Source organism: Drosophila teissieri, chromosome 2L, assembly GCF_016746235.2.
Source record: "Drosophila teissieri strain GT53w chromosome 2L, Prin_Dtei_1.1, whole genome shotgun sequence".
Lineage (NCBI taxonomy): Eukaryota > Metazoa > Arthropoda > Insecta > Diptera > Drosophilidae > Drosophila > Drosophila teissieri.
Window position 1 is genome coordinate 8,403,599 of NC_053029.1, and position 27,829 is coordinate 8,431,427.

At 43.0% G+C, this 27,829-nt stretch overlaps 3 protein-coding genes and 1 long non-coding RNA gene across 6 annotated transcripts in view; 3 read left to right on the forward strand and 1 right to left on the reverse strand.

Annotated features, from left to right (window-relative positions):
* The first annotated feature begins 2,739 nt into the window (after positions 1–2,739).
* LOC122611837 lies at positions 2,740–3,846 on the forward strand. The gene is made up of 3 exons (XR_006325561.1): positions 2,740–2,861; positions 2,926–3,116; positions 3,723–3,846. It is a non-coding gene; the product is annotated as an uncharacterized LOC122611837 (long non-coding RNA).
* Positions 3,729–27,829, reverse strand: part of LOC122611833 (potassium voltage-gated channel protein Shaw-like) — a 35,844-nt gene continuing 11,743 nt past the window's right edge. Inside the window, exons 2-11 of one of the 2 annotated variants that reach the window (XM_043785173.1) lie at positions 15,714–15,863; positions 12,699–12,831; positions 12,448–12,627; positions 11,873–12,379; positions 11,461–11,757; positions 11,058–11,267; positions 10,735–10,990; positions 8,861–9,181; positions 5,477–5,581; positions 3,729–4,455 (exon numbers count right to left, since the gene is read on the reverse strand). In XM_043785173.1, the coding sequence (XP_043641108.1) occupies positions 3,803–4,455; positions 5,477–5,581; positions 8,861–9,181; positions 10,735–10,990; positions 11,058–11,267; positions 11,461–11,757; positions 11,873–12,379; positions 12,448–12,627; positions 12,699–12,831; positions 15,714–15,863 (2,812 nt within the window). In that variant the 3' untranslated portion in view covers positions 3,729–3,802. The remainder of the gene's footprint in view (positions 4,456–5,476; positions 5,582–8,860; positions 9,182–10,734; positions 10,991–11,057; positions 11,268–11,460; positions 11,758–11,872; positions 12,380–12,447; positions 12,628–12,698; positions 12,832–15,713; positions 15,864–27,829) is intronic. The other variant, XM_043785174.1, reaches the window with a different exon arrangement.
* LOC122611834 (aldehyde dehydrogenase, mitochondrial-like) lies at positions 18,598–27,563 on the forward strand. Of its 2 annotated transcripts, XM_043785176.1 has the most exons (5): positions 18,598–18,761; positions 23,629–23,762; positions 25,680–25,828; positions 25,900–25,996; positions 26,111–27,563. In XM_043785176.1, the coding sequence occupies exons 2-5, from the start codon at positions 23,640–23,642 to the stop codon at positions 27,302–27,304; spliced, it is 1,563 nt and encodes a 520-aa protein (XP_043641111.1). In that variant the 5' UTR covers positions 18,598–18,761; positions 23,629–23,639; the 3' UTR covers positions 27,305–27,563. The 2 variants fall into 2 exon arrangements, with proteins under 2 accessions (XP_043641111.1, XP_043641110.1); XM_043785175.1 differs by lacking the exon at positions 18,598–18,761 and having other exon boundaries at positions 23,527–23,762.
* On the forward strand, positions 18,758–22,320 carry LOC122611835 (aldehyde dehydrogenase, mitochondrial-like). The gene is made up of 4 exons (XM_043785177.1): positions 18,758–18,895; positions 20,340–20,488; positions 20,559–20,655; positions 20,770–22,320. Exons 1-4 carry the CDS (start codon positions 18,773–18,775, stop codon positions 21,961–21,963), a joined length of 1,563 nt encoding a protein of 520 aa, XP_043641112.1. The 5' UTR covers positions 18,758–18,772; the 3' UTR covers positions 21,964–22,320.

Here is a 27,829-nt window from a genome sequence, read left to right on the forward strand (position 1 = left end):
ACCCAACCACCATTCCCCATTCTGGCTGAAAGAATGAGCGCGCGTGGAATATGTTCCGTGGGCGGGTCACGCTGAATTATGCCATCTAATTTGTCTGCAGGCAGGTGGTGCTCATTAATCTTACCACGCTTATGAACGACTCTCCTGTATCCTGTATCCCGTCTGTTTTTCTTGCCGTACTACAGCAGCACACTCCTCCTGGGACTCCTGGGCTGCAGATAAGCTCCTCGCCTTTGCAGCGGACTCACGTAGCTGGTTTTGTGATTTCCTTTGCCCGCTTCAATGCCAGGCGTGGGATTTCACATGATACCCTTTCTCTGCTCTGGCATATGAACTGGAACTAAATAATACGCTGTGCAGTAGGGAAAAATAGAAAATATTGAGGAAACCCGAAACTTGGCTAATGAAACTAATTCAAATTATGCAAAAATCTTCATTTATTTCTAGGTGCTTACCTCTTGCAAAAAATGCAGCAGAGCATCCAGCCAGCTTCATAAACTGGATTTCCGCCCGCATAGTTCGGCACCTGGTTCCCGCTTAAGGCCTAATGGATTTGCGCTTTGATGTGCCAACTGCGTGTACGTGTATCAAAATCGTGCGAGTGAATGTTAGTGTGTGTGTTGGCCTGGTTGTAAGTGGTTAAGTGTCTATATTAGACGCCATCACTTGCAGTTGCCCATTGCTAAGGGCGCGCTGGTATTTTTTGGCCGTGTTTTTTGGCCCATTTTAGTGCAGAGGTGGCAAGCATAAATTTCAACCTAAATGGCCTTATGAGGGCGGCCTCGAAGCTGATCCTCTGTTTATGGCCCAGCCAAATGAAATGTGAGTGGGAGTCAGAGTCAGAGTTGGATTCGCATTTTGGTCTGGGATTGCGTATGTATGGAGGGACCCTTTTAAATTAAAAATCCTGTCCGTGGCTTATGTTTGGGCGGTGGCAAAATTGAATTTTCCTCTCGTCCCGGTTTGATTAGCATAAAATGCGGTACGTGTTTTGGTTTGGCTGAAAAACGTGTGGTGATGGCGATGATGTTGGGGTTTTTGTGTAGAAATCATTGAAATATCAAGTGCTTTTTCAAAGAATTTTTATTTTTGTTAAAATTTAATGTTTTTTTCTTTGCACACCACATTTTTTTTTTGTTTTTGTTTATTTATCGTTTACTTTTCCGGATCTCATTTTTTAACATTTTAAAATTCGCTTTGCTTGTAAACAGTTTTGGTTTTCTTCTTTTGTTGTTCTTGACACTTTTACTTACAGTAAATATTGTAGAAATGTTTTTTCACTGCTCTCGACATTTAACTAATGAAATTTAGGTTGTTCTTCAGATTATCTATATACACACAGATTATGCATTCAAAATTCTTTTAATTCACTTTCAGCCGGGTTCTTGTTTCCTGTCTATGGTGGGTGATTTCATTCAAAAGGATTTATTTCTTCAATCATTTTCTGTATGCAATGTTTTGCGCTCTGCATTTTCTGCATTGACCGGTCTAAACTTAGTTATTTGCTAGGCAAAAGTTTAATATTAGTTTAGTATCTCACTTGTGTTTTTTAAACTAACTATATTCCTATTGAAACAATCTTATTTCAACGCATCTTTTATATCAAAAGACTCATTTCCTTTCTCATTTGAGATGATGTTAAAGTATTTAAATGTAATCTTTAGTTAAAAAGTGGTTTACGAAATAACATTACACATTTATATACTCTTTTCGCTTCGTAATATAAGAAAATATGTGTTTTTTTTTTGCTAACTTGAACAGTATTTAAAGCAACATTTCTCTTATACAATGTAAAGTAATGAATCCATATGTTAATGAGAAAAAAGGTGTAATCGGCGAGCCGAATCCGGGAATACCCTTACACAACAATTAGGCAATTATTTAACGTTTTATCTGAGATTAGCTAAGTAATAAAGATTGAATTTAGAACGACGCACATTCAGACCGGCGGATTTGACTTTACTGACTAATTGCAATCACATCCCTCACCTCATTGCTTGGGCATGATATCTAGTTAAATCTACATTTCCATCTATTTTCCACCTAGACTTACAACGAGCTTTGGTTTACATAAGAGTCTGAATTAAAATTGTTCGTCATTTTGTTAATCGTTTTGTTAGCACATCAAAAACTATAAGTATTGGACCAAAAATTACCATTGAACCTTATTTAAAGTCAAATATGTTTGCTACTGTCGTCTTTCCTTATGTTCAGTTTCAGTTTCGTTTTCATTTGGTTAGTTCTCGACCGTCATGCCCAAATATTTACACTTCCCTGCGTTCGGCTTTCACATTTTTCATTTTTCAGCTTCCATGCATAAATCAATTAACATTTATGGAACTAAATGTCGAAGAGAGACAACTTGACACAGCGACCCCCAAAAAACTACTTACAAGGTCAACCACACAAGCCGCCATCGTGGTGGTTGGAAGTGGGTGGCTCTAAGGATCTGATTCGAATGGAATGGGATGAGTGAGGACAGCAAGGACACGAATGTCGTCGCCGTTTTAGTTTTCGGCTGCCGTCGCCTTTTGTGTGCGTCTTGTCGACACAGTTTTTGCCCGCCAGTTCATTGAAATGGTGGCAGTCAATGTGTCAGATAAACAAGCCCGCTGACACTTTTGGCCATGATTCAGGTTCTGAGCCGGCAAACGGAGCGTGAGAGTCAAGTGTGGGAATTTATAGTTGGCCATGCAATTTTTGCCCCAAGATTTGCACAATAAACACCTTGACGGGACAGGAAAATGGGAGTGCTTGGGAAATGGACAGTGGAAAATGGAAAGTGGGTGCTGGTGCTGGTGCTCTATCTCTGACTGGCTGCACACAAGTGGTCGCATTTATGTGGACAATATGTTTGCCTTGTATGCGGGCAGCTTCTCTTCTGACCCCCGTCCATTCGCAGACTCACTACTCCTTTGTTTGCAGGACCTTGCCAGGACGTGCCCAGCTGCACACACACGCACGCACACACACACACGCACACACACACACGCACGCAGACAATCCTACATGCACGCTGCCAATGACAGTTGTCAACATGACAGTTATAAGGACACTGATACAAATGTTACGGATGTTTGTCTTGGCCGGACAAGGAATGTTGTTTATAGCATGGCGTGAGTAGAGGGCAAAGATTGATTAAAAGTGCTGATAAATGGTTGCAGAGTGTATGCGTCCAGCTTAAAATTAATGCATAATTATCTCAGTGGCGTTGAATTAAATTAGAAAAGTTTACACATGTACAGGCAGTGATCTGTGAACCTATTATACTTCTTTCCGCACAATCTTCGTTTTGAAAACTTTGAAATGAGCATTTAAAACTCTTTCTTCGCTACGAATTTAAAGGCAATAAAATCTCTTTAATAGTTCTTCTTAAGTGGACGTTTGAAAACACATAGCTAACTAAGCTATTCCTAACTCCTATGACACATGAAGTTAAATCATTTACTATTATTATTATAGAAATAATGAACTTTGGAATAACTGAAATAGTTGAAATTAAAGTTTGAGTGACCAATGGCAATGAAGTTGGGCAGGGGCTTTTGTATGATTGACCTTGGCTTTAAAGTTCCTAAGAATTTTACCTAGAATTTGTGTTCCTTTTTAGGCAGATAAAGTTGCATTCAGCAGTTACGATAGCACACTGCATTAAACCATTCACACACACTACACATACTCTTCAAATTGTCCAACTTAAATCCTTTTCCTTACTTTTACCGCAGTTTTGGAGCTGTTTTAGGCAGTACTGTCAGAAGTTGGTGAGTCCGTTTTAGTTGCGAAAATCCCATCCAATGTCCGGCAATCAATGCCTGGGACCAATGTAGATCCCGCCGAGACTATCGCCGCTGTCTCCACCCACGCCGCTGCCCTCGCCGTCCTCCTCCTCATCCTCATCCTCCACATCGTTATCGAGAAGACCGTCGTCCAGTCCAATGGCTTCCGTTCCGTTCTCCTGGCCACTCGGACCATTGTTGATGGTGGTGCCCTCGTAGGTATCGCTGTCGTCCACCAGACAACAGTCCCCGCAGTCGTCCGTCGAGGAGTTGACATCGTCGCTGAGATCGTCCAGCAGCGTCACCTTGGGAGTCCGAAACTCATCCGGACATCCCGCCGAGAGGCCGGCGGCGGAGGCAACCGAAATCTTGATGTTGCAGTTCGTGGCGGCGTGGCAGGCATGGGAGGCGTGGGCGTGTGGAATGGGCTGCTGCAGAGTGGCCACCTGGGACGAGGCACCGTGAGCGGCCCGGAAACTCAGATTGGGCGTTCGCTGGCCCATGCTGGCGATGCCGGGTGGCATCTGGGTGTGCGTCATGCTCAGCGTGGGCGGCACATTCAGCACCGCTGCCCCGCCGCCCACCTTGTGCTGCGAGTGGGCGTGGCCCGAGTACAACAGCTGGTGCGTGTCCGAGGCCAAATTGTGGGCAGTCAGCTGCAGCGGATGCTGATCCTTGCGTTCTGTCGAGTGGAGAAAGCAGAAGAGATGGCAACTATAAACACTTCAAACACTGCAAAGTATCTGCAGGATGCGGACACGGAAGCGGAAGTGCATTCGAGGACATGTCGCCGATTGGTTTATCGCCTCCACATTGTGCAGGCATCTGTGTGAGGACTTCAAGTGAATAAGCCAGCACTTCGCGCCCTCCATCACTTCCGCTTCCCAATGTCCTGGGTCTTTTGCGACTGGGAAAGATGCGGGAGTAGAAGCACTCGGTACCCTGCTCTCAAATGAAAATGTGCATCCATGGGCGCTGTGTGGATGTTTCGTAAAATCCAATTAATTAAATTGAAAAATAAGCTGATTGTCGTATGGAGTATTTGTGGGACTGCTAATGCAGCTCTGCAGTCTAATCTAAGCCCTATTTGAATATCGTTAGTTTTAGGGAGAAATAAAGTAACAACGAATAAAATAGGTTTAAAATATTTTTGATGTCAAAATTTAAGAGGATTTGCAAACTTTAATTTACAAACATTGCAAGCAACAAATTTTTGTTTCTTTTCTCTTTTTTTCTTTGTCTCAAGCTCTTCGCAAAATTGCGAGACCAAAAAGTTGGACAGTTAATCAAATTTAAAAAAGCCCCAGTAAGTGCTTGTTACTAAAATTAATTAAACAGATTACAGAATATTGCCCGATCCCAAGCCCTGCGTATTTCTGGGTGCACTGGCTTTGCAAGGATGTGAAAACTTTCCGGTGACACCCTGCCCTCGACCTGACAAGCACCATTGTCCTGGCCATACAATGGCTCTCAAACTATGTGTGTGGTTACAAGTGGGTTCAACTGCGTTGGTATCACCTTTTCCGCCTCCAACCACCATCCACCATCGCCTCCGCTGCCCCCGCCCAGCAATTATCTGTCCGCAAAACTTTCAACTAACGTGCTCGGGGATGGGGAGGAACCCCACTGAAGGCGGAGAACTGATGGCAGGACGAGATGGCGAGGGGGCGGGGAGGCGAGGAGGAATCCCATCATCAACTCACCCAGGGGGCCCAGAAGTTTTGGCTGGAGCGGCAGCATGAAGTCGTGGCCAGTCGTCGCCGCCCGCGGCTGGAGGCTCTGCACCGCCGGCACGCTCAAGTAGTCCGCTGCAAAGTCAGAGGAGGCGGCCGGAAAAGCCGGGAAAATGCGTTAGTGCCGTCGGAGCAAACAATGTAACGGTGGCCGAGCGAGGGCCAAAGTTTTCCCCAAAAACAACCGAGAACCGAAAAAAGAAAACAAACACGAAAGCAAGGAAAAATGGCGAAGAAGGAAATGGAAAACCCAAGATGGTGGTAGCTTGGTTTACAAAACTTTAAAAACCACACGCAGCTAAAAATTGCTGATAAAAAAGTTGGCGGCAAGGCGGCACAAGAAAAAAGTGAAAAGTTGTGAAATCATTTTTAATATATCTATAGATAAATACACTCGCGTAAAATATACAACTCTAGCATTTCCAGCAACAGGCACTTGACAACTTTTAACTATCCATAATGGCAAGAAAAGAAAATTCAATCAACTTTATGCAAACAGAGTTTTGAAGTAAAATAAATTTAAATACATTTGCTTGAAGACAATTTACAAGGCACAGGCATTCAAATAAATACATTTATCGGGCAAGAAATACAAGGAATCGCAGAATTGGTTAAACAAAAATGAGACATTCCATACATATACCTTTTCAAAAGCAACACCATTAAGTGAACCAATAGAAAATCCTTCAAAGGAGCGTCTCTTCAGACAAACTTTTAACCATAATTGACAGTCGTTGAGAAGTTGTTACCGTGGAAATTGGTTTACTCTTGCACTTTGTATTTGAGCTGGTGCAACAAATTTAAATATTAAAATTAATTTGCCCGTACTCCCATGGCACTTGTCGGTGCGAAGAACAAAATGAATTTTCAGCAAGTGAGGCTCCTCGTTGAGGAATGGGTTGGGATTTTTTCGCAGACACAGATGCCTTCAGGTGAGTGGGTCTGCCTTAATTGAAATTCCTGGCCAATGCCTGGCCGCTGGCATTCACTCTTGGCCACTCACCCACTGTGGCCATAAATTGCTCAAGCTCCTTCTGTACTCCTTCCGTACAGAACACGGGTGTGTTTCTGGTAAATGACCACTAGAGGAGCGCAGCCGTAAGAGCACCACTTGGCCTGCTAATGATTTAGTTGCTATTTTTGTGCCCTGCAATTTGCATCCGAAAGCGGGTAGCAAATGCATTGCCCCCTCGAGTTTCCGCACCTCGGCATAATGCAAAGCAGCTTAGGGAGGTGAAAAGCTGGGTGGCAAACAGGAGCCGTGTCAAATGTCACCGCTTCTGCATTTCCGGCCAACTGAGAAATTTCATTTGCCCCGGAACTCGGAACGTGCCAAAGTGTGCAACTCTTTTTCTCATTGCCTCCTTTTTTTAGCGGAAAAATGGGGCCAGCTGCTTTTCCAAGCGGCTTATAAAATGTCTCGCTACGTGTGAACTGCGCTACAACAGCAAAACAGCAGCCGCAAAACAACAAAGCAAACAATTAATAAATAAGCATCTTAAAAACATTTTTTGACTGACACTAAAAGGTTTTATATATAGAGTGCGAATTCCTTCGGCCGTAGTTTATATATAGAGGTATTGTTATATTAAAAGCTGTATTTATATGTTTAAAAATTAATATATAGTGAAGCCTTCTTACTTGTGAAAATGTCTTACTACGAATATAATTTAATAGTATTTATTTAATTAAAATTTAATATATAGTGAAGCCTTCTTACTTCTGAGAATGTCTTACTACGAATATAATTTAATAGTATTTATATAATTAAAATTTAATTATAGTGAAGCCTTTTTACTTGTGAAAATGTCTTACTACGAATAAAATTTAATAGTATTTAGTTAAATGTAATTAGTCAATGAAATTGAAGTAGTAAAGTTCCTAGTGTAGAGCAATCAAATGCCCATCATATTAAAGTTTGACTTCTGACCCTTTCCATGTATAACTACAACTTAAAACTTTCATCTCCTTTTCGAATTAGCATTTATGGTTCCTTTTTCTTTTAACACTTTCTGCGGAAAACCCCTGCCCTTTTGTCCTGCGTTCCCAACATCCGAGTAAGTTCAACTAAGCAACTTTCAACTTTTGGACTAAAATTCTTTATTCTTTCTCTTTGCACAACCTCACAACTGGCTGAAGAAATTAATCGCCTTGAGAGCCCCAACTGCCTTCCGTTTTCCCATTTGAGTGGGTCCTTATTTTTCCTGGACAAAGGAAAAAAGAAAAGTCGAGATTTGAGCTTGCACACTTGAGCTCTTGTGGCTTTAATTAAAATGCACATCATGCTGGAATTTTCTTGAACCGGTTCCTTTCATTATACATTTTCATTTTTCGAACTCGACAGGTTTTTTACTTCTCATATTTTTACACTTTTTATTCAATTTTGTACGTTTATGAGTCGGGCTATTTTCCAGCACTTTGGCGGACTGGCGAGCAAATGGAAAAAGTTTTTCAATTTGTTTGACGATAAATGAACTTTATTTCTATATATGTTCGAGTGCCTTTCAGTGTGGGCGATAGCATATAGAGTGTTTGCGCCGGTTTGGCCTTTTTGAAATATGACATAAAAAGGATTTTCGCCTAGCATAATAAAACTGTAATTAAAGTTAAATGCCGAAATGCCGAATATAAAAAGAATTTGCAAAAAGCTTTTAATATGCAAATAAACATAAAAAAGTTGTTCCTTTGCCCGTTTTGTGTTTGTTGCCACCTCTTTTATTGACTGACTCTCGCAGTGACAAAGTTATAGCATTCGGGTGAAATTTATAGCATGCGATAAATTTTAACAAGCTGAGGGGCAATGACATCAAGCAGATGATTCCCCATCCAAAGGACTAATTGTTGCAGAGCCATAAGAACATCCTACACGGACTATAAAAGAAAAGTACACCGAGGGTTTTATTTCGAAGGTATTATTTAATTGAATTGCTCAAATAATAATAAAGTCTGCCTTTATTAACCATCCATTCACAGCGTCTTATTAAAATCAAAATGACTTAAAAGGATAGCAAAAATAAATATTTTAGTAGCTCTGTTAATGAAGTTCTTTTGAGAAAATATACATTCCATCTGCATTACGAAATATTTGTTGTATTTTTACATTTTATTCTTAAATGGACTTAAGTAGAGATAAAGAGTAGAGATAAAATAAATACTGGTGCGTATTTTTCTCAGTGCTTTCACAGGCGTATAAAGGGATTTTCTGCAAATGGTTAACAAACATTTGTGCACGTGCAGCATGCCAAGACAAAGAAGGGGCGGTGGGTGGGGAAAGTAGAAAGCAGAAAGTAGGGGGATGTACAGATAGACAGATAGACGGATAGACAGCAGGGCACAAGACGGGACAACACTTACAACTGATGAACGAGGGACCGGCGGGGGCGGCTGCGGCGGCTGTGGCAACGGCTGCTGTGGCAGCTGAGCCTGTAAGCGATGCCGATGACGTCATCGCCGCCGATGACGCTGGCCCAAGGCCGTGGGCGTGGGCATGGCCATGGGCGTGGCCGTGACTGTGGGCGGGCGGGGGCGTGGGTTGGAGCATAGGCACTTGGTAGGTCAACGCCGACAGCGGCGTCGGATCCGCCTCATTCATCGCCATCGCCATCGTGGTCGTGGTCGTCGTCCTGTGCGCAGGATGCAGGCCAATGACATTGACGCCGTTCACGTTCGCGGTGCCTGGATTGCCGACCGGCGCGGCGGACGGATGCATTTGCATTCGGATACACATATACAACACACGCATTCGATTACATGTTGTTACACCAACACACACAAAATGTAACAATTACAAATACATTTGACAAACATTAAGGAACGAAAAAGGGAAAAAGGGATAAATTCATTTTAGAACCATAAGCAGCAACATCAATTTCGAATAAAAAGGGCTTTTGGGCAGCCAAAAATATAATTATAATCGTCCCCAAAAACAAATGGTTTTTATTAATGCAAAAACATTTCGAATGGATATATACACGTAAGGCACAATTTATTAAGCAAGATTAAATTAATTATACAAAATTGTAATTGAAACAAAGGTTCAAGCGTAAATACATTTAAAATTCGTTGAAATCTGCGACACGGTGTAAAATTAGAAACAGCATGGATAAGTTAAGATGATTAAAATACTCAAATTATTCATTTCTGTCTTAATCTTTCAGCAGGAAGCTAAGCTCATGTATAAGTATATACAATGTGTGTATTTGTTCATCTTTAGTAAAATGTTTAACTAGTATTTGCTATTATTTACCCCGAAGGCTTGCCCCTACAAAGACCATAAATAGTGAGGATAATCTCAAGTCAACAATAATGAACTTAACCAAGAACGGGCCAATATCCACTAGCTGGCATTGTGGGCATTAGGCAAAACCGAAGCGATTATAAATCCTCATGCGACGACATTAAATTTATAACCCTTGGTGAGTCCGAAATTTGCTGTGCAATTGCAGCTGCTGGGTGCCGAGGATAATGGGAAATCATGTCCCCGCTCGAGTGCATATATCCACTTAAGTCCTTCGGCCCCCGGGGTCTGCAACCTCAGCAGCCTCAGCAGCATCCAAGCCACTCGCATGTGGCGAAAGTCCTGCCTTCAATGCTTTTGAATAATCAGTAAAATGGAAATTTACCACATGAAAGTCCCCAGTGGCGTGGGAGGCGGCAGTTCGGGGGGGTCGGCAGCGCCCCGGGGAATGCTAAATGCTAAATGCTAAATAACAGCTGACTCGCCCAGTGAAGGGTGCATAAATAATAAAATAATTAAACAAGAAATTGAATGAAATTAATTCTGGCCCCAGCAGCGAGAGGAAAGGCAAACCAGAAGCGAGTATCCCTGTTTGTGTGTGTGTGAGTATCTGTGTTATATACGTATGTATGCGGCATGTGTGTGTGTGTGTGCGTATTAGTCTGTAGCACTGCGGCTGCTCTAAATATCTGCAGGCCGAAAAAGCAACAAAACAGAAAATTATATTGAATACGATTTTAAAGTGACAGCAGGAGGAAGAAGAGTGATGGAAGGTCGAAAACTCCGACCGCATTGATACCCTATACTCGCCGCAATTAATCTTATTTAAGTTATATATTACGAAAACGGAATCAGTCTCTTTTTTTGTTTTGAATTCATCAAAATTTGTTTTTTGTAGTAATAATATTTACACTTGCCCATTAATTAACATTTTTAATAATTTTAGTTTTGGCGAGTAGCGGGCATAGAAAAAGCATGGTGCAGTACTCACCGATTTTGGCACCGCCGAACGCGTCCTTGAACATGGGCGCCCCTGCCGCAGGATGACCCACCGCATGGCCTCCGAGTCCCGCCCCTCCGGCGCCCACTGGACCCACGCCACCGTGAGTCACCAGTCCTGGTCCAGTGGGCGGCGTCTGCTTGATGGCGTTCGTCCTTCCGCGATGCGGAGCAGTTGGCTCCCTCTTGCGGCGCGGCTGCTCCACGGGCAGGACACGTCGTCGCTTCTTGGGCAGCTTGGAGCGAGCCTGGGAAAAGGAGGAGCAAAGCCAAATCAGTAAATAGAGGCAACCCGCTGGCTGGAGGCTAGCAAACCTGTGTGTGGGAGTAGAACATGGAGAAGTTGCTAACGATGACGGGAACGGGCAGGGCGATGGTCAGCACACCGGCCAGCGCACAGAGGGCGCCCACGAACATGCCCGGATAGGTCTTGGGCGCCACGTCGCCATAGCCCACGGTGGTCATGGTCACAATGGCCCACCACAGCCCCAGAGGTATGCTCTTGAACTGGTTGTCCGGATTGTCCTGAAGCAAAACATATAATACTTCTTATTGTAGTCAATTATTAACAAAGAAAACCTTTACATTTTCCTTGTTATAAATTAGCTTGTGGGAAGCTTGTGTTTTATTGGAATGTATATATTATTAATTTCCAGATTGAGTGATTGAACTACTTCCCACTACTTTTGATAATAATAAGAATTTAATTAAACCTCACCTGCAACTTCTCCGCATAGTAGGCCAAACTGGCGAAGAACACAATGCCCAGGACGAGGAAGAATACCAGCAGAGTCAGCTCCTTGGCCGAAGCCTTGAACGTGTGGATGAGGATTCTCAGGCCCGGTGAATGCCGAGTCAGCTTGAACAGCCGCATAATCCTGACGATGGAGAAGGCCTCCAGGAGACCCGTATATTCACCCATGCGCTGCATTACGTCCGTGTAAAAGCTCAGAGTGGCCGTGAAATCAATGATATTCACCGGCGATTTGATGAACTGCCACAAATTAGGCGAGACCTGAAGCAGATATAAATCGTTTTTAGTATCTTCCATTAGGAGATTCTAGTCTTACAGTTTCCAAGTAAGATTATCTATAAATTGTACTGGAAAAACTACAAGATTGTTCACTCACAATCAGCCGGATGATGACCTCGATGAAGAACCAGACGTTGCAGACCAGTTCCACGTAGAAGAAGGCCTCGTGCGGCTGACCATACGTCTCAATCCAGCCGTGTTTTCTCCTTCCATTGTGGCCCAATATCTTCTCCTCGATGAACTCGTTCAGGGTGCTGCCGTTGATATTCCGTTTCAGTCGCTGCCGCTGGCCGCCCTTGATGGTGGCGATGGGCGTGGCCTGGCCCGGAGCGGTAAAGTTGCCGCTGCTGTAGCTCGTGTAGTTCGTGACACGAAAGGTGGGTCCGATGCTGCCGCTGGGCGGCGTGATGCTGTGCTGATGGTACTGATGGGTGCTCTGCGGTGGCTCTCCCATGGGATCGTGTCCGTGGGGCGGACCACCCGCTCCTGGGCCGTGGGCATCGTGGGCACCGGAGGGCAGATCGACACGAAAGCCGGGATGGGTCTTCAGGCAGAATGATATCACAGAAACAAATATAAAGAAAACCGACATGCCAGCAACGATCTGTAAGCGAATATCATCAGTAATTAGAGTGGTGAATGGGATGAGGATTATTTAGGATGAGGACCCACCTTGGCACCCGTGGAGCTGGAGGGCTCATCGAACATGGCCCAGATCTTGGGTTTTATACGCTGCCAGCAGTTAAGCTCGCCGTTGCTCAGTGCCTCCTCAAAGCCAAATAGACGGGCTATCTGCTCCTCCGTGGGCTTCTCATTTTCAATATCTAGCTTATCTAATATGGCTAAGGTGTTCTAGGGAAGATTTTCCAATTGAGTATTTCAAGATTTAATCAGTGTGAAGTGTGAAGTGTGTTTGTACTTACTTGCGTATCGCGATGTATGCTATATGTTGACCAACAGCATGGTTCTACCTGATTTGAGTCGAGTCCCCAGAACTCCAGTTCCTCCTCGAAAAGCGGGCCACACACGTCGGTTGGATAGTGCAGTTTTCCAGTTCTAGAACAAGAAATAACTCAATTAAAACAGCATGCTTGCGTTATATTTACCTACTCCCTATTTGTAACAGATTTTTGGTCAAGAAGTTGGATCATAAATTGAATAAACTGAGCAGCAAGTGGTCCGCAAGCTGCAAAAGTCTTCGTTCTCAAATTATTCAAACTGAAGATGCCTCGTTTGCATAGAATCTCATTAAGGCACAGCAATTATGGCATAAATAACCTTTGACTAAATGCTTTCTCCATCAAGGATTCCCATTTTCGACTCTCTCGACCCGACCGGTCAAAACAAATTCATGGACTTTGCCAAGCATGCAGAGGGATTAGACATCAGACCGAATAATATTATGGCCAAAACGGCACGTCTGCAAATGTGGCTGCAAATTGCGCAACTGAAAGTCTGTGATGGTAGCTGGTATATGGTAGAGGGATATCACTTGTATATGCATAGTGGGCAAATGTGTGGATATGCATTGCATGCACCTGGTAAAAAGAAGAAACCGACATGGCCATTCCACACACACACACCACCTCTTGACCCCCTTCCCTCCAACAGTTGGCATATTCATAATGCTGCCTTGGCCATTGTTCCATTCTCTCTTGGCCAACAACAATTTGTGATGCTTTCACTGCCCTGCCCTACGTGTGTGTGTGTATGGGTATGTGAGTATGTAAGTGTGTGCTCAAATTGCAGTAAATGGCTGCGAGGGAGTTTTTAAAAAAAATATGGGGAGGAATCGTCCTTGTCCACAGTTGTTGGCCAACTTGTAATGCCATATCAGCTGCCGGACAGTCGCCGCGTGCGGGGGCGAGTCCTTGCCTGGTTTTATTTTTGGATGATATCTTCACTTGCCACCCATACCACCCCCTCACACACACACACACTCGCACACACACGTGCGGCCATCCTGACAATCCTTTTTCCGTCATGGTTCCCAACATATTTGGTGCAACTTTTTCATCTCTTGTGCTGACCGAGCTTTTCTGCTGCTTAAAATAATTTTCCACCATGAATTCCTCAACAAAAATAGTATAAAGTAAAGGAAAATAAGAAAATACTTGGCTATGCTACAATCATGTCTCTGAACTTAATAATCGCGGATTATATTTATCGATTCCGATCTAGTTCTGTTTCTGACAATAGGTCCCAAATGACTGACATCCTGAATTTTGAAGCCTTGTAAAGTAGTAATCAATAGCCGAGTCGAAGTAAGCGGTATTCCATATTCGCATCCATGCCCATTTTCTGGCTCACTCTCCACCTTTAATCATTTTAATCGCACTGCAGTCATTGTCATGGCTTTTCGATAGATCCCTTCACGTACGGCCACGTGGATTGGTAATTGGTTTTCCCCATAAGGCCCGCAATTCGGTCAACTTTTTATGCCGCTTTCCCGCCATTTATTTATTTTTCACGTCCTCAAATTACGTTTCGCTGAAATCACTCCCATTCTCTGTTAATCCTCCACCTGTGCATTTCTTCGCCGTTTTCCTTTATCAAGTGCGCATAACAAATATTACGCATACGCAGCGTGCAACCGGTGCAATCAATATTTATAGCTGACCTCAACGAGCTCGTGAGCCGATCAGGCGAAAAAAGAGTCTCCGCGTTTAAATGCGCATAAATAATTAAGTCGATTGGTTAACTGCATGGGGAATTGACTGTAGATATGGCAAATTTACGAAAAAGAGCTTATTTTTCAAACATTTTACACATAAACTTATAATTCCAAAGAAATTACATGAGTCCCAAAGCAAAATTCAAATAAATGTATATTATTAGAAATGAATTATTAAAATTTAAAAAACTTTTAAAAAATTAAGATCTTTCCTTTAAAGGATTTTTCATTCCGTAACCAATGACATAAATTCGAATCTTTACATAGGCGATAAATAACAATTTCTACCCGCATTTTGCTTTGTTTACTGCATTTTTGCTTTGTCTACAGCTTATCTATATAGCTTATCTATATAATACCATTTCATACAAAGTGTCTGGAGCATTTGGTGCGTGCATAATTTGATTATACATATATACCCCAAGGAGTGTGGGTCCTTTCCGAAGGACCCCTAGCTGTAACCACACCCCCTGGAGGGACTCAGTTTCATTTCCAATCAACGCAGGATGTTGCAGTGTTTTTCCTTCTGCTGCCCTTCTTTGACACCATTTTCCTGGCCGTCGGTGCCTGGTTAATTGAGTTGGAAAACTGTTTGGCCAAAGCCCCTCGAGCCATGGGTGTTCGGAAAAATGGGGTAACGAACGCTCCTGCCCAATCAATGGAGATGAAAGACCATGGCTTGCTGACAGCGTTGTTTTATGCGAAAACAACTCATTCTGCAGCTGCAGCTTCAGGTGCGGATGGATGAAGAGCGAAACAAACTTTCATTAATTTTAAACAACTTAAGTCATCGCAACGGGCCAACGGACAACACCTCAACTCAGCTCAACTCAACTCAGCTCAGTTCAGCTCACGGCAAAGATAAATGAGCTCGCTAATGACCCCGAAAAACGCTGGATAAACTTTGCAGCTGAAAAACTTTAGATTAATGGCCGAGGCAAGTTTGCTTTGCTGCGAGGAAAACAATTAAAATATTAGTTTGTTTATTCATCAAGCCATCTATAACGATAACTGACTCTTGCCTGATATGCTTTCCCATTAATCAGGCCAATTATTGCCGAGCAGAGCAAAAATTGAAATGCCAAAGGTAGCTGCTCGAGAGCAGCTTAGTTGGAAGTTTCCCAGGATGGAGACTGTCCCATGCGACTGAACTAAATGGGGTAATTACCATGCTCAAGTCTGCCCTGTCCACATTCACAGTCACTGCACGTCGGAACGAGCTAAAAGCTGCCTAATTAGACCGTCTCAGCACTTGGACACTCACCTGTAATAGTTGAGGATTTGGGTGAAGACCCCGGGGTGGCGATCGAAAAAGTATTCATTGAGCACCGGATCGTAGTTGGCCAGGGCTTCGGTCAGTCGGGATAGACGTGTTGCGGGGATTTTCTTGAGCGTTGCCTTGTAGGTTTCATATCTGCAATAAAAGCCATAATTGCTGTTTACCAAATTATCTGATAAGTTTGCGTTCATGTGATTACACCCTCCCAGCTTACGGGTTAATAACTTAACAAATTACTCATGCCATAACTATCCAGCGACCGCTTGACCCTTCTGTTGCCATTATATCGAGCCATAAAACCTGATTCCCTCAAAAAGTGAGCGATAAAAAAAGGTGGGGCACTGCCGAGGGAAGGGAAAGGAAAGGGAAAGGGTGAAATGTAAGCAAAGTGTAAGCAAGGTCCAGCCATAAGCCATTTGCATACATTTCGCTTATATTTTCCATGGCTCTACGCGGATCTTCCCTTTTTTTCCTCTCCGCCCGTTTACATTGTGTGCCAAAAGCATAAAGCATTAGGGTTGTTGGTTTTGGTTATGGTTCTGGCTTGGTTCTGGCCATGGTCCTAAGTGGGTCACGTAGATTTTGGTCTAGGATTTCCTTTGTTTGATTTGACCTTTGACAGAGATCATTACAGCGCAAAATTGATGGATTTCCCCCTTATCCTGTTTGACGTTTCTGGATTTTCGCTGACCAAACAAAAGTCAATTTATTACTTATGATTTGAATATTCCAATGCTTGGGTGTGGGTCAAACGCTTTTAGTGCTTCACTTTGTTGATTCTGTGTAAATAACTGCTTTGTATAGGCTTAAGTTGAAATTCCATGTTTTATCATATCAAATGGCCTTCTTAAGTTACCTTTCTAAAGCCACAGCAATGAAATGTATATAATTAATATCTATTTCTTTGAAAACAGTGGAAAAGCTTAAATGTATTTGCTTGGAAACAGTGGATAAGCTTAAGCTAAGCTTCTCGTTTTGGAATAAGTTTAATTCCTACTCATTTATAACTTGAAATCAAAACAATGTTCTTGGTACATTTCCCTGTGGCCAGTTCAATTTCATTTCCCAGGAAACGCACACCAATATTACGCGTGTTAATTATATTCCCACCTCTGCTCTACACACGGGTATCACACACTACCAAAGTACCACAGACACAAGCCAAACTTAATTTGCGTAATCATCCATAAAATTGTGCAAGCACAAGGAGCGACATCGACTCCCACCAGGCGTAATTAAATTCAATTGAAAGTAATTTCCAGCAAATTGTTGTAAATTTCATTTTCGCATTTATAACCCACACACACCCGATGCTCGGCCATCAATGATGGCATTTAAGTGCGTGTCCTGAGCGGCGCTGTCCGGCGAATGCAATTTATTTTTTACGCCAAACTGTTTACTCTCGGTTATTAAATATTTCATGCAGCCGAGGACAGCAACCGCAGCGACAGCAGAATCATCAATAACCGGCTGCGTCGCATAACAATTGCCATTAAAGTTTATTCGGCCGATTCGGCGATGGTAATTGGCCCCTTCGGTGGGAAAATCGATGGGAATGGAACCGGGATCCGGGATCCGGGAGCCGGGGAGTCGAGCAAATGTTTACTCAGCCTCCATTTCAGATGCATGTGTTTTTCGGACGATGTGGGGGGAATTAGTTTTCCGGCTGTGATTGGTTTCGTTCGCCTGTTTTGGGCCAACGATGCGTATGCGTGATTCTCTTGACAGCCAACGCCGAGCTTTCAATTTACGAGTGAAATAAATTTCGAAAGATTTTGACAAATTGGCCTAAATCGCATTTAATGAATTATGTTGAAATAAATTTCGTCCTCTTTTCGCTCATCAATTTTGTGCTTGTAATACGGCTGACAGCCGAAAAGTATGCCAAAGCCATTTTTATTATGCGACTGCTCAAGGGGAAGGGATGAAAATGCTCAGCAGTCAGCTAAATAATGAAGTGAAACAGCCAGCCGCATAATAAAAATCACAGTAACGTTCAATAAAAGCACACGATTTCGGACATTTCACTAATGCATAACTATATACAATAACCTTTGCGCAAATAAAGGCCCTTAATTCATATTTTACGAAATTAAATAATAATAATTATGTTAGTGAATGTATAGCTAGTTAACAGTTAACATGTGGCGCATTCTGTTTTATAAATTATATAACATAATTGTGAATACCAATTCTAAAGCTCATTGATCGATTAGCCTGATAAGATTTTAGATGTTTATATTTCACATGGTTTCAAATTCGTTTCCTCTCGTCTTGAAATTATAACAAATTGCAAGTCACTTTAAACGCAAAACTAAGTTCTGGAATAGTTTTATTTTAAGCGAAATCGTATGATAATTTATACCGTGGAGGTCTGCCAAATACTTTATTCAAATGTATCTATAGCTCCAATACGTAATACAGAGTATCCCAACGAGATAAACACTATTATAATAACCCCACCCACATCTCCACATGCAAATGCAATTTTATTTAAGTACTTTTGGTTATAGTTTTTAATACTCCTTCTCTTTCTGGCTTCCCTATTGAAGAGATTATTCGGTAGCCATCTCGCTCTGACCTTATCAGCAGCTGTCGGTGTTGGCAAATTAGCTTGAAATCAGCTTAATCTCAGTTTATAATAATTAACACATTTTGGATAAAAACCACTCTATACTAATTAACAATAACTACATAATTGCTTTATAAAATAGCTTTATTTCATAATAATATTGATTTTGTATTGTATTATTATTATTTATTACTCGGTGGAATTTCTTTTCGGTTATAAAGCCAGCTGTGTATATCAGTTCAGTTCAGTTCAGTTCAGTTGGGTCACATTGGTTTTAAAATTTTGAAATTAAAAAACTAAATAAATTTTCGGTCTAAATTTCCAAATTCTTCAGTATTCTGCTGCTATCAGGCGAAGATCTTAGAGATAGGAGTGCATCTAGCTATTTCTGGCTAGTTCTAGTTTTGCGTTCTTCGATACTTACCCTCCTCTCGCTCTTCAGTCCGGAAAAGTACAAAAAGATCTGTTCAAAATGCTGCGCGTTTTGAAGACCGGTGCCCTGCTGCGTTCCCAAACGAAGAACTTCGCAGCAGCTGTTGCGAACTACTCCTCCCTCCCGGAGCCGCAGACTCAGCCCGATATCCTCTACACAGGGGTAAGTCCTAACCCAACTCCAGAAAGAATGAAAAGTGAAAAGCACTACAATCAGAGAACTGCAGCAAGCCACCGGCACCCTAAGTGCACCCGGTAAACACCGGGTACTTCAGCACCCGGGTGTTTGTAGACACTCTTTTTTCAGCAAAGACAAACACCCGGGTTTTTTGCCACCCGGGTGTCTCTTGCTACTTGCACAAAAACACCCGGGTGTCTGCTGTGCAACAAAATGTAGGGTGAGTGACGCGCAAGCAACGATCGGCCGCAGGTACTTTTCTGTATGCATACAATTTGTATGGGTGGAAGCGAGACGGTCTAAGAAATGAAGGGTGAAAGGGAACACCCAAGAAAAAGGTCGGGCACATGTTTTTGCGTTTTGATGTATCTAATGTCTTAACAAAAAACAATCTTATATATTATTTAATATAATTTGATCTATTATTAACACTATTCTATTTATATTTTTTTCGCTTGTTTTTTTTTATTATACAATTGTATTTATTATAAAATTTTTTTTATTATTATTTTAAAATTATACATTTATAAAGTTAAATATGGGAAACCGATATTAAAAATTTTAACAAAAGCAAATAATATAATATATAAAAAAGAAAAGTGTTTTTCGTGTTGTTAAAATTTCTGTAAAAAGAATGCAAAACAAGAGAGAACGCTATAGTCGAGTTCCCCGACTATCTGATACCCGTTACTCAGATGGTGAAAGTGCGCAGGACACACAACACTCACAGTTTTTGCGGTTTGTGGGCGTTAAAGTGGGCGTGGCAAAAAGTTTTTTGGCAAATCGATAGAATTTTACAATACTAATACAAAAATGAAAAAATTTCAAAACATTTTTCAAAAGTGTGGGCGTGGCAGCTTTTGGCGGTTTGTGGGCGTGGCAAATATTTTTTTGGCAAACCGATAGAAATTAAGGAGACTAACACAAAAATGAAAAAATATCGAAACATTTTTCAAAAGTGTGGGCGTGGCAGTTTTAGGCGGTTTGTGGCCCTTAGAGTGGGCGTGGCAACATGAATCGACAAACTTGCGCTGCGTCTATGTCTCTGGAGTCGGCATGCTGAATCTCAACTTTGTAGCTTTTGTAGTTCCTGAGATCTCGACGTTCATACGGACGGACAGATGGACAGACGGACGGACAGACGGACATGGCCAGATCGACTCGGCTATTGATCCTGATCAAGAATATATATACTTTATATGGTCGGAAACGCTTCCTTCTGCCTGTTACATACTTTTCAACGAATCTAGTATACCCTTTTACTCTACGAGTAACGGGTATAAAAAGGAGGCTATCTTCAGATTTTGGGTATAATATATTTCGTTTTTCAGGAATTATGCACGAAACGATGTAAAATACAAATGAATTCAATATAGCAGATTGCCGATGTGATATGGCACTAAATGAAGTTGTTAACCATTTATTGCAGGTGTTCATCAACAACGAGTGGCACAAGAGCAAGTCGTGCAAAACTTTCGAAACCATCAACCCCACCACGGAGGAGGCCATCGCCGAAATCCAGTGTGGTAATAAGGACGATATCGATCTTGCCGTCCAGGCTGCCCGCAATGCATTCAAGTGAGTGTGAGATTCGGTCATAAATACATATATTGTGTGTACTAATGAGCACTTCATAATCAACCACCAGATTGGGATCCCCATGGCGTCGCATGGATGCCTCGGAGCGGGGTCGCCTCCTCTACCGCCTGGCTGATCTCATGGAGCGCGATCAGGTTTATCTTGCCGTAAGTATCAAGGACTACATGGCCAGATATGAGTATTCAAGGCCTTTAATGATATCTTTGGAAGATTAGATTTAATATAGTTTATATATACTTATATTTTCAATTCAATTTCAGAGTCTGGAGACCCTCGACAACGGCAAGCCCTACAACATGTCCTACAACGTGGATCTCCCGCTTTCCATCAAGAACCTGCGCTACTTCGCTGGATGGGCGGACAAGAACCATGGCCAGACCATTCCCATGGACGGAGAATTCTTCACTTACACCCGCCACGAGCCCGTGGGCGTGTGCGGCCAAATCATTCCCTGGAACTTCCCCATCCTGATGATGGCCTGGAAACTGGGTCCCGCTCTGGCCACCGGCAACACCATTGTGCTGAAGCCCGCCGAGCAGACCAGCTTGACTGCCCTGTACATTGCCCAGTTGGTGAAGGAGGCTGGCTTCCCGGAGGGTGTGGTCAATGTGGTCCCCGGATTTGGAGGTACTGGCGCTGCCTTGGCTAACCACTGCGATGTGGATAAGGTGGCCTTCACCGGTTCCACCGATGTGGGCAAGCTTATCCAGCTCGCATCGGGAAATACCAACCTGAAGCGTGTGACACTGGAGTTGGGAGGCAAGTCGCCCAACATTATTCTGGCTGACACCGATTTGGACTACGCCGTCGAGACGGCCCACTTTGGCCTGTTCTTTAACATGGGCCAGTGCTGCTGTGCGGGATCTCGTACCTTCGTGGAGGACAAGATCTACGATGAGTTTGTCGAGCGCAGTGCGGAGCGGGCTAAGAAGCGCACCGTGGGCAATCCCTTCGATCAGAACACTGAGCAGGGTCCTCAGGTGAACGAGGAGCAGATGGAGAAGATCCTCGGAATGATCCAAACAGGCAAGAAGCAGGGCGCCAAGTTGGTCGCCGGTGGCAGTCGCCAAGATGATCTGCCCGGCTACTTCATCCAGCCCACGGTGTTTGCCGATGTCCAGGATGACATGACCATTGCCAGGGAGGAGATCTTTGGACCGGTCCAGCAGCTGATCCGCTTCAAGAAGCTGGATGAGGTCATCGAGCGGGCCAACAACTCCGAGTACGGATTGGCCGCCGCCGTCTTCACCAAGGATCTGGACAAGGCCAACTACATTGTGGGTGGCCTGCGTGCCGGTATGGTGTGGGTGAACACCTACAACGTCCTCGCCGCCCAGGCTCCATTCGGTGGCTACAAAATGTCCGGCCATGGACGTGAGAACGGAGAGTACGCTCTGTCCAACTACACGGAGGTCAAGAGCGTCATCGTCAAGGTGGCCCAGAAGAACTCCTAAGAAGGACCAGACAGCCATTATAGTTTATTCGGCCGATTCGGCGATGGTAATTGGCCCCTTCGGTGGGAAAATCGATGGGAATGGAACCGGGAGCAAATGTTTACTCAGCCTCCATTTCAGATGCATGTGTTTTTCGGACGATGCAGAGGGGTTCATTGTATTGAATTAGTTTTCCGGCTGTGATTGGTTTCGTTCGCCTGTTTTGGGCCAACGATGCGTATGCGTGATTCTCTTGACAGCCAACGCCGAGCTTTCAATTTACGAGTGAAATAAATTTCGAAAGATTTTGACAAATTGGCCTAAATCGCATTTAATGAATTATGTTGAAATAAATTTCGTCCTCTTTTCGCTCATCAATTTTGTGCTTGTAATACGGCTGACATCCGAAAAGTATGCCAAAACCATTTTTATTATGCGACTGCTCAAGGGGAAGGGATGAAAATGCTCAGCAGTCAGCTAAATAATGAAGTGAAACAGCCAGCCGCATAATAAAAATCGAAGTAACGATGTATAAAAGCACACGATTTCGGACATTTCACTAATGCATTACTTAATTCAATAACATTTGCGTAAATAAATGCCTTTAATTCATAGTACTATACCAAATTAAATAAAAAAACATTATTTATAATTAAGATGCCGAAAGTATTGCTAATTAACAGCATGCTGTTGTATAAATTATATAACATAATTGTGAATACCAATTCTAAAGCTCATTGATTGATCAGCCTGATAAGATTTTAGCTGTTTATATTTCACATGCTTTCAAATTCGTTTCCTCTCGTCTTGAAATTATAACAAATTGCAAGTCACTCTAAACGCAAAACAAAGTTCTGGAATATTTTTCTTTTAAGCGAAATCGTATGATAATTTATACTGTGGAGATTTGCCTAATACTATATAGTACAAGTGTATCTATAGCTCCAAAACGTACCAAAGAGTATCGCAACGAGATAAACACTATTATAATAACCCCACCCACATATCCACATGCAAATGCAATTTTATTTAAGTACTTTTGGTTATAGTTTTTAATACTCCTTCTCTTTCTGGCTTCCCTATTGAAGAGATTATTCGGTAGCCATCTCGCTCTGACCTTATCAGCAGCTGTCGGTGTTGGCAAATTAGCTTTAAATCACTTTAATCTCAGTTTATAATAATTAACACATTTTGGATAAAAACCACTCTATACTAATTAACAATAACTACATAATTGCTTTATTTCATAATAATATTGATTTTGCCAATACCAACAGTTTATTTACTGTATTATTATTTTTATTTATAACTTGGTGGAATTTCTTTTCAGTTATAAAGCCAGCTGTGTATATCTAACTGGTCCCAGTTAGATTTTAAAAATTATAAATTAAAAAACTAAATAACTTTTCGGTTCCAAATTCTTCAGTATTCTGCTGCTATCAGGCGAAGATCTTAGAGATAGGAGTGCACCTAGCTATTTCTGGCTACGTTATTGTGACAGCACTGGCGGCGTGGCGCGATTCCCCTCTAGACGCTTGAAGTAGTCCTACGTAGTTTTCGCGAGCGGCAAAGCTACGAAACCGATTCAGTTGCGCGACGACCGCTGAGCAATTAAGACGCAGTTTTAGTTTTGCGTTCTTCGATACTTTCCCCCTCTCGCTCTTCAGTCCGGAAAAGTACAAAAAGATCTGTTCAAAATGCTGCGCGTTTTGAAGACCGGTGCCCTGCTGCGTTCCCAAACGAAGAACTTCGCAGCAGCTGTTGCGAACTACTCCTCCCTCCCGCAGCCGCAGACTCAGCCCGATATCCTCTACACAGGGGTAAGTCCTAACCCAACTCCAGGAAGAATGAAAAGTGAAAAGCACTACAATCGCACTTGCAATCTGAGCGAAGAACTGAACTCGAACAGGAACTCAATAGCAAGCATTTGACTTGTTTTTGAGTTGACCTTGAGGCGCGGCAACTGCAGCTGTTATCGGCGCCAGAGCCCCACCTCGAATACCCTACATATGCGAGTCCAGTTTTTAGGTTCTCCAGTTCTCCTCAGTCCCCTCCCTCTTCGGATTTAACGAAAAGAAATTGGCAAATCAGCGAAACGCGAGCAGCGAGTCTCACCGCATTCAGATCACGTACACCAAATGTTTATCGCCAGATGTAGGGGATTGTAGGGAATTGTAGGGGATTAGGCTGCCTAAGCGAATCGAAAGACCGGCGACCAAAAGAAATATACACATGCGATATCGAAAAAGCAACAACAACTGCACATGTACCTAGTTCGCCGGCTATATTTGTTGTTGTTTCTGCTGCTGCCTCTCGTTGTTTGCCATTCCCCGCAGTTTCTTTGTTACGTCAGTGGCGCTCGCACACGCAAAACAAAAATTTGTTTGCCGCAAATTCTCATCATTTATTCTTCTCATCGCCTCGCGCTTTCAATTCTTCTCTGGGGAAATTTGCATAAATTTTACGATTGGCATTTTTTGTTGGTTTTTATCTTTAGTGTCACCAATTAAAACTAGCGTTCGTTCGCATTAATTGAGAGAGCATTGCGGTTAGGCAGCGAGCCAAATGCGGTTTTTGTCCAGATGTTCACTGGGATCCAACGAAATTAGAGCAGTTTATTTAGCTGGAGGTAATTTCATATGCAGTTCGTATATAAATTATAAATTGACAGAAATAACTAGATTACCAATACATACATAGTTTGTATAGTATCTTCAAAACTATAAAAATTCTTATTTTCTACTTTTACAAAAATATAATCTTACTACGTACCTAAATTTGCTTTAAATAGTTCTTAGTGGTTTAGGTTTCTCAGAAAATAAAACCACCAATATTGTAAGTAACTAAGACACATGTTGAAAATATATTATTATTATTTTAAAAATCATATCATACATCACATACACCATTTCATATATATTAATATTTCAAAGAAATAAATCCTTAAATAAGACGATTTTTTTTAGCCTTTACCTGAGTTGAGCATACATATGTATGTTTATTTTCAGTGAATTGCACATTATGCAACCTTCTTAGTTTGCCAGAATCTGAAAATCTGCTTTCATAACAAGGAATTTCAGCCCATAATGTATGGCTCCCCACAAGCGTTCTAATCACTTGATTTATCTAATGGTATTTGTTGCCATAGGCAGTTTCCACTTCTTATCACCGGCAGCCCTATTATTTTGGGAGTCTTTAGAGGGGCAGATAAGATGGCACACTTATAAGTTGGCCTTCTCTCATCGAACCAGTCTAATCGTCTAGCCAAACCCCCAAAAACTGAGCACACGTGCCATCGCTATGTTTATATTTTGCTATGTCTGGTGGAAAGTTTTAAATTCGCAAGCACATTGTGAAATTCAAGGCAGATGTATGCAAAAATAAAAACCATAGCGAATATAAAATGTAGTATTTAATACGATGACGTGAGAGGGGTTGATGAGGGCTCACTTCATTTCAATCTTAATCAGTTAGCCGGTAATCGTTTCAGATTACCCGGGATGGGGGATTGTCAGATACAGGTAGTCATGCACACTGAACAATCAGCCGATTGCGATAGAGGAACAACACGCACGGCAGCCAATAATAACAAATAACAGCAGTCAAGTGCTTATCATTTAGAGGAGCGGCTGCTTGTTTGTCACTCCAACGAAACGATGTAAAATACAAATGAATTCAATATAGCAGATTGCCGATGTGATGTGGCACTAAATGAAGTTGTTAACCATTTATTGCAGGTGTTCATCAACAACGAGTGGCACAAGAGCAAGTCGTCCAAAACATTCGAAACCATCAACCCCACCACGGAGCAGGCCATCGCCGAAATCCAGTGTGGTGATAAGGACGATATCGATCTTGCCGTCCAGGCTGCCCGCAATGCATTCAAGTAAGTGTGAAATTCGGTCATAAATATTATATATTGTGTGTACTAATGAGCACTTCATAATCAACCACCAGATTGGGATCCCCATGGCGTCGCATGGATGCCTCGGAGCGGGGTCGCCTCCTCTACCGCCTGGCTGATCTCATGGAGCGCGATCAGGTTTATCTTGCCGTAAGTATCAGGGACTACATGGCCAGATATGAGTATTCAAGGCCTTTAATGATATCTTTGGAAGATTACATTTAATATAGTTTATATATACTTATATTTTCAATTCAATTTCAGAGTCTGGAGACCCTCGACAACGGCAAGCCCTATAGCATGTCCTACAACGTGGATCTCCCGACTGCCATCAAGAACCTGCGCTACTTCGCTGGATGGGCGGACAAGAACCATGGCAAGACCATTCCCATGGACGGAGAATTCTTCACTTACACCCGCCACGAGCCCGTGGGCGTGTGCGGCCAGATCATTCCCTGGAACTTCCCCATCCTGATGATGGCCTGGAAACTGGGTCCCGCTCTGGCCACCGGCAACACCATTGTGCTGAAGCCCGCCGAGCAGACCAGCTTGACTGCCCTGTACATTGCCCAGTTGGTGAAGGAGGCTGGCTTCCCGGAAGGTGTGGTCAATGTGGTTCCCGGATTTGGAGGTGCTGGCGCTGCCTTGGCTAACCACTGCGACGTGGATAAGGTGGCCTTCACCGGTTCCACCGATGTGGGCAAGCTTATCCAGCTCGCATCCGGAAATACCAACCTGAAGCGCGTGACACTGGAGTTGGGAGGCAAGTCGCCCAACATTATTCTGGCTGACACCGATCTGGACTACGCCGTCGAGACGGCCCACTTTGGCCTGTTCTTTAACATGGGCCAGTGCTGCTGTGCGGGATCTCGTACCTTCGTGGAGGACAAGATCTACGATGAGTTTGTGGAGCGCAGTGCGGAGCGGGCTAAGAAGCGCACCGTGGGCAATCCCTTCGATCTGAACACTGAGCAGGGTCCTCAGGTGAACGAGGAGCAGATGGAGAAGATCCTCGGAATGATCCAAACAGGCAAGAAGCAGGGCGCCAAGTTGGTCGCCGGTGGCAGTCGCCCAGATGGTCTGCCCGGCTACTTCGTCCAGCCCACGGTGTTTGCCGATGTGCAGGATAACATGACCATTGCCAGGGAGGAGATCTTTGGACCGGTCCAGCAGCTGATCCGCTTCAAGAAGCTGGATGAGGTCATCGAGCGGGCCAACAACTCCGAGTACGGATTGGCCGCCGCCGTCTTCACCAAGGATCTGGACAAGGCCAACTACATTGTGGGTGGCCTGCGTGCCGGTACCGTGTGGGTGAACACCTACAATGCCCTCGCCGCCCAGGCTCCATTCGGTGGCTACAAAATGTCCGGCCATGGACGTGAGAACGGAGAGTACGCTCTGTCCAACTACACGGAGGTCAAGAGCGTCATCGTCAAGGTGGCCCAGAAGAACTCCTAGAAAGGACCGGACAGATATTTCCTCCAAGAGGGAAGCTTAAAATGGTTCGCCCTGTTTAGGTGATCTAAATGCCGGCGATAATCTACTGCTCACATCTACAATCTACATCTCTATATGCACATAGTTTTAAATACATACATCTGTTTGATATACTTGCCCACGGCCAGTTTTTGTATTTTTTCCATTCGGTTAATTCTGTTTAAGTGTACATTTCTAATTTGAAATAAAGATTTTGCGAAACGTGTAGTTTTAAAATAAAGTTTACATGATTCTTATTTAGTATGCAATGCAGCTATAAAGCAGTACAGGGCACAGGTCTGACAATTCGACAGTTGTTTTATTTACGTTCTTTCCGTGCTCCCCGTTGTCCTATAGAGTTTTATGTGTAATTCCAGTGTTTGCCAATAGATTCTTGGCTTTGTTTATAGCACACTCTGAACTGAATGTCATTATTTTGCTTATCCCACAACAACGAGATAGGACAAACAAACAAGCGCACAGATACTTCCTCACAGCTTACACTGC

What these genes read in the sequence shown, in the direction of transcription:
- LOC122611834 (XM_043785176.1), top strand. Translation starts at nt 23,640, where the DNA reads ATGCTGCGCGTTTTGAAGACCGGTGCCCTGCTGCGTTCCCAAACGAAG. An exon ending in GCTGCCCGCAATGCATTCAA is followed by an intron (nt 25,829 to 25,899) that starts GTAAGTGTGAAA and finishes ATCAACCACCAG; the next exon opens with ATTGGGATCCCCATGGCGTC. An exon ending in GCGATCAGGTTTATCTTGCC is followed by an intron (nt 25,997 to 26,110) that starts GTAAGTATCAGG and finishes ATTCAATTTCAG; the next exon opens with AGTCTGGAGACCCTCGACAA.
- LOC122611835 (XM_043785177.1), top strand. Translation starts at nt 18,773, where the DNA reads ATGCTGCGCGTTTTGAAGACCGGTGCCCTGCTGCGTTCCCAAACGAAG. An exon ending in CCGATATCCTCTACACAGGG is followed by an intron (nt 18,896 to 20,339) that starts GTAAGTCCTAAC and finishes CATTTATTGCAG; the next exon opens with GTGTTCATCAACAACGAGTG. An exon ending in GCGATCAGGTTTATCTTGCC is followed by an intron (nt 20,656 to 20,769) that starts GTAAGTATCAAG and finishes ATTCAATTTCAG; the next exon opens with AGTCTGGAGACCCTCGACAA.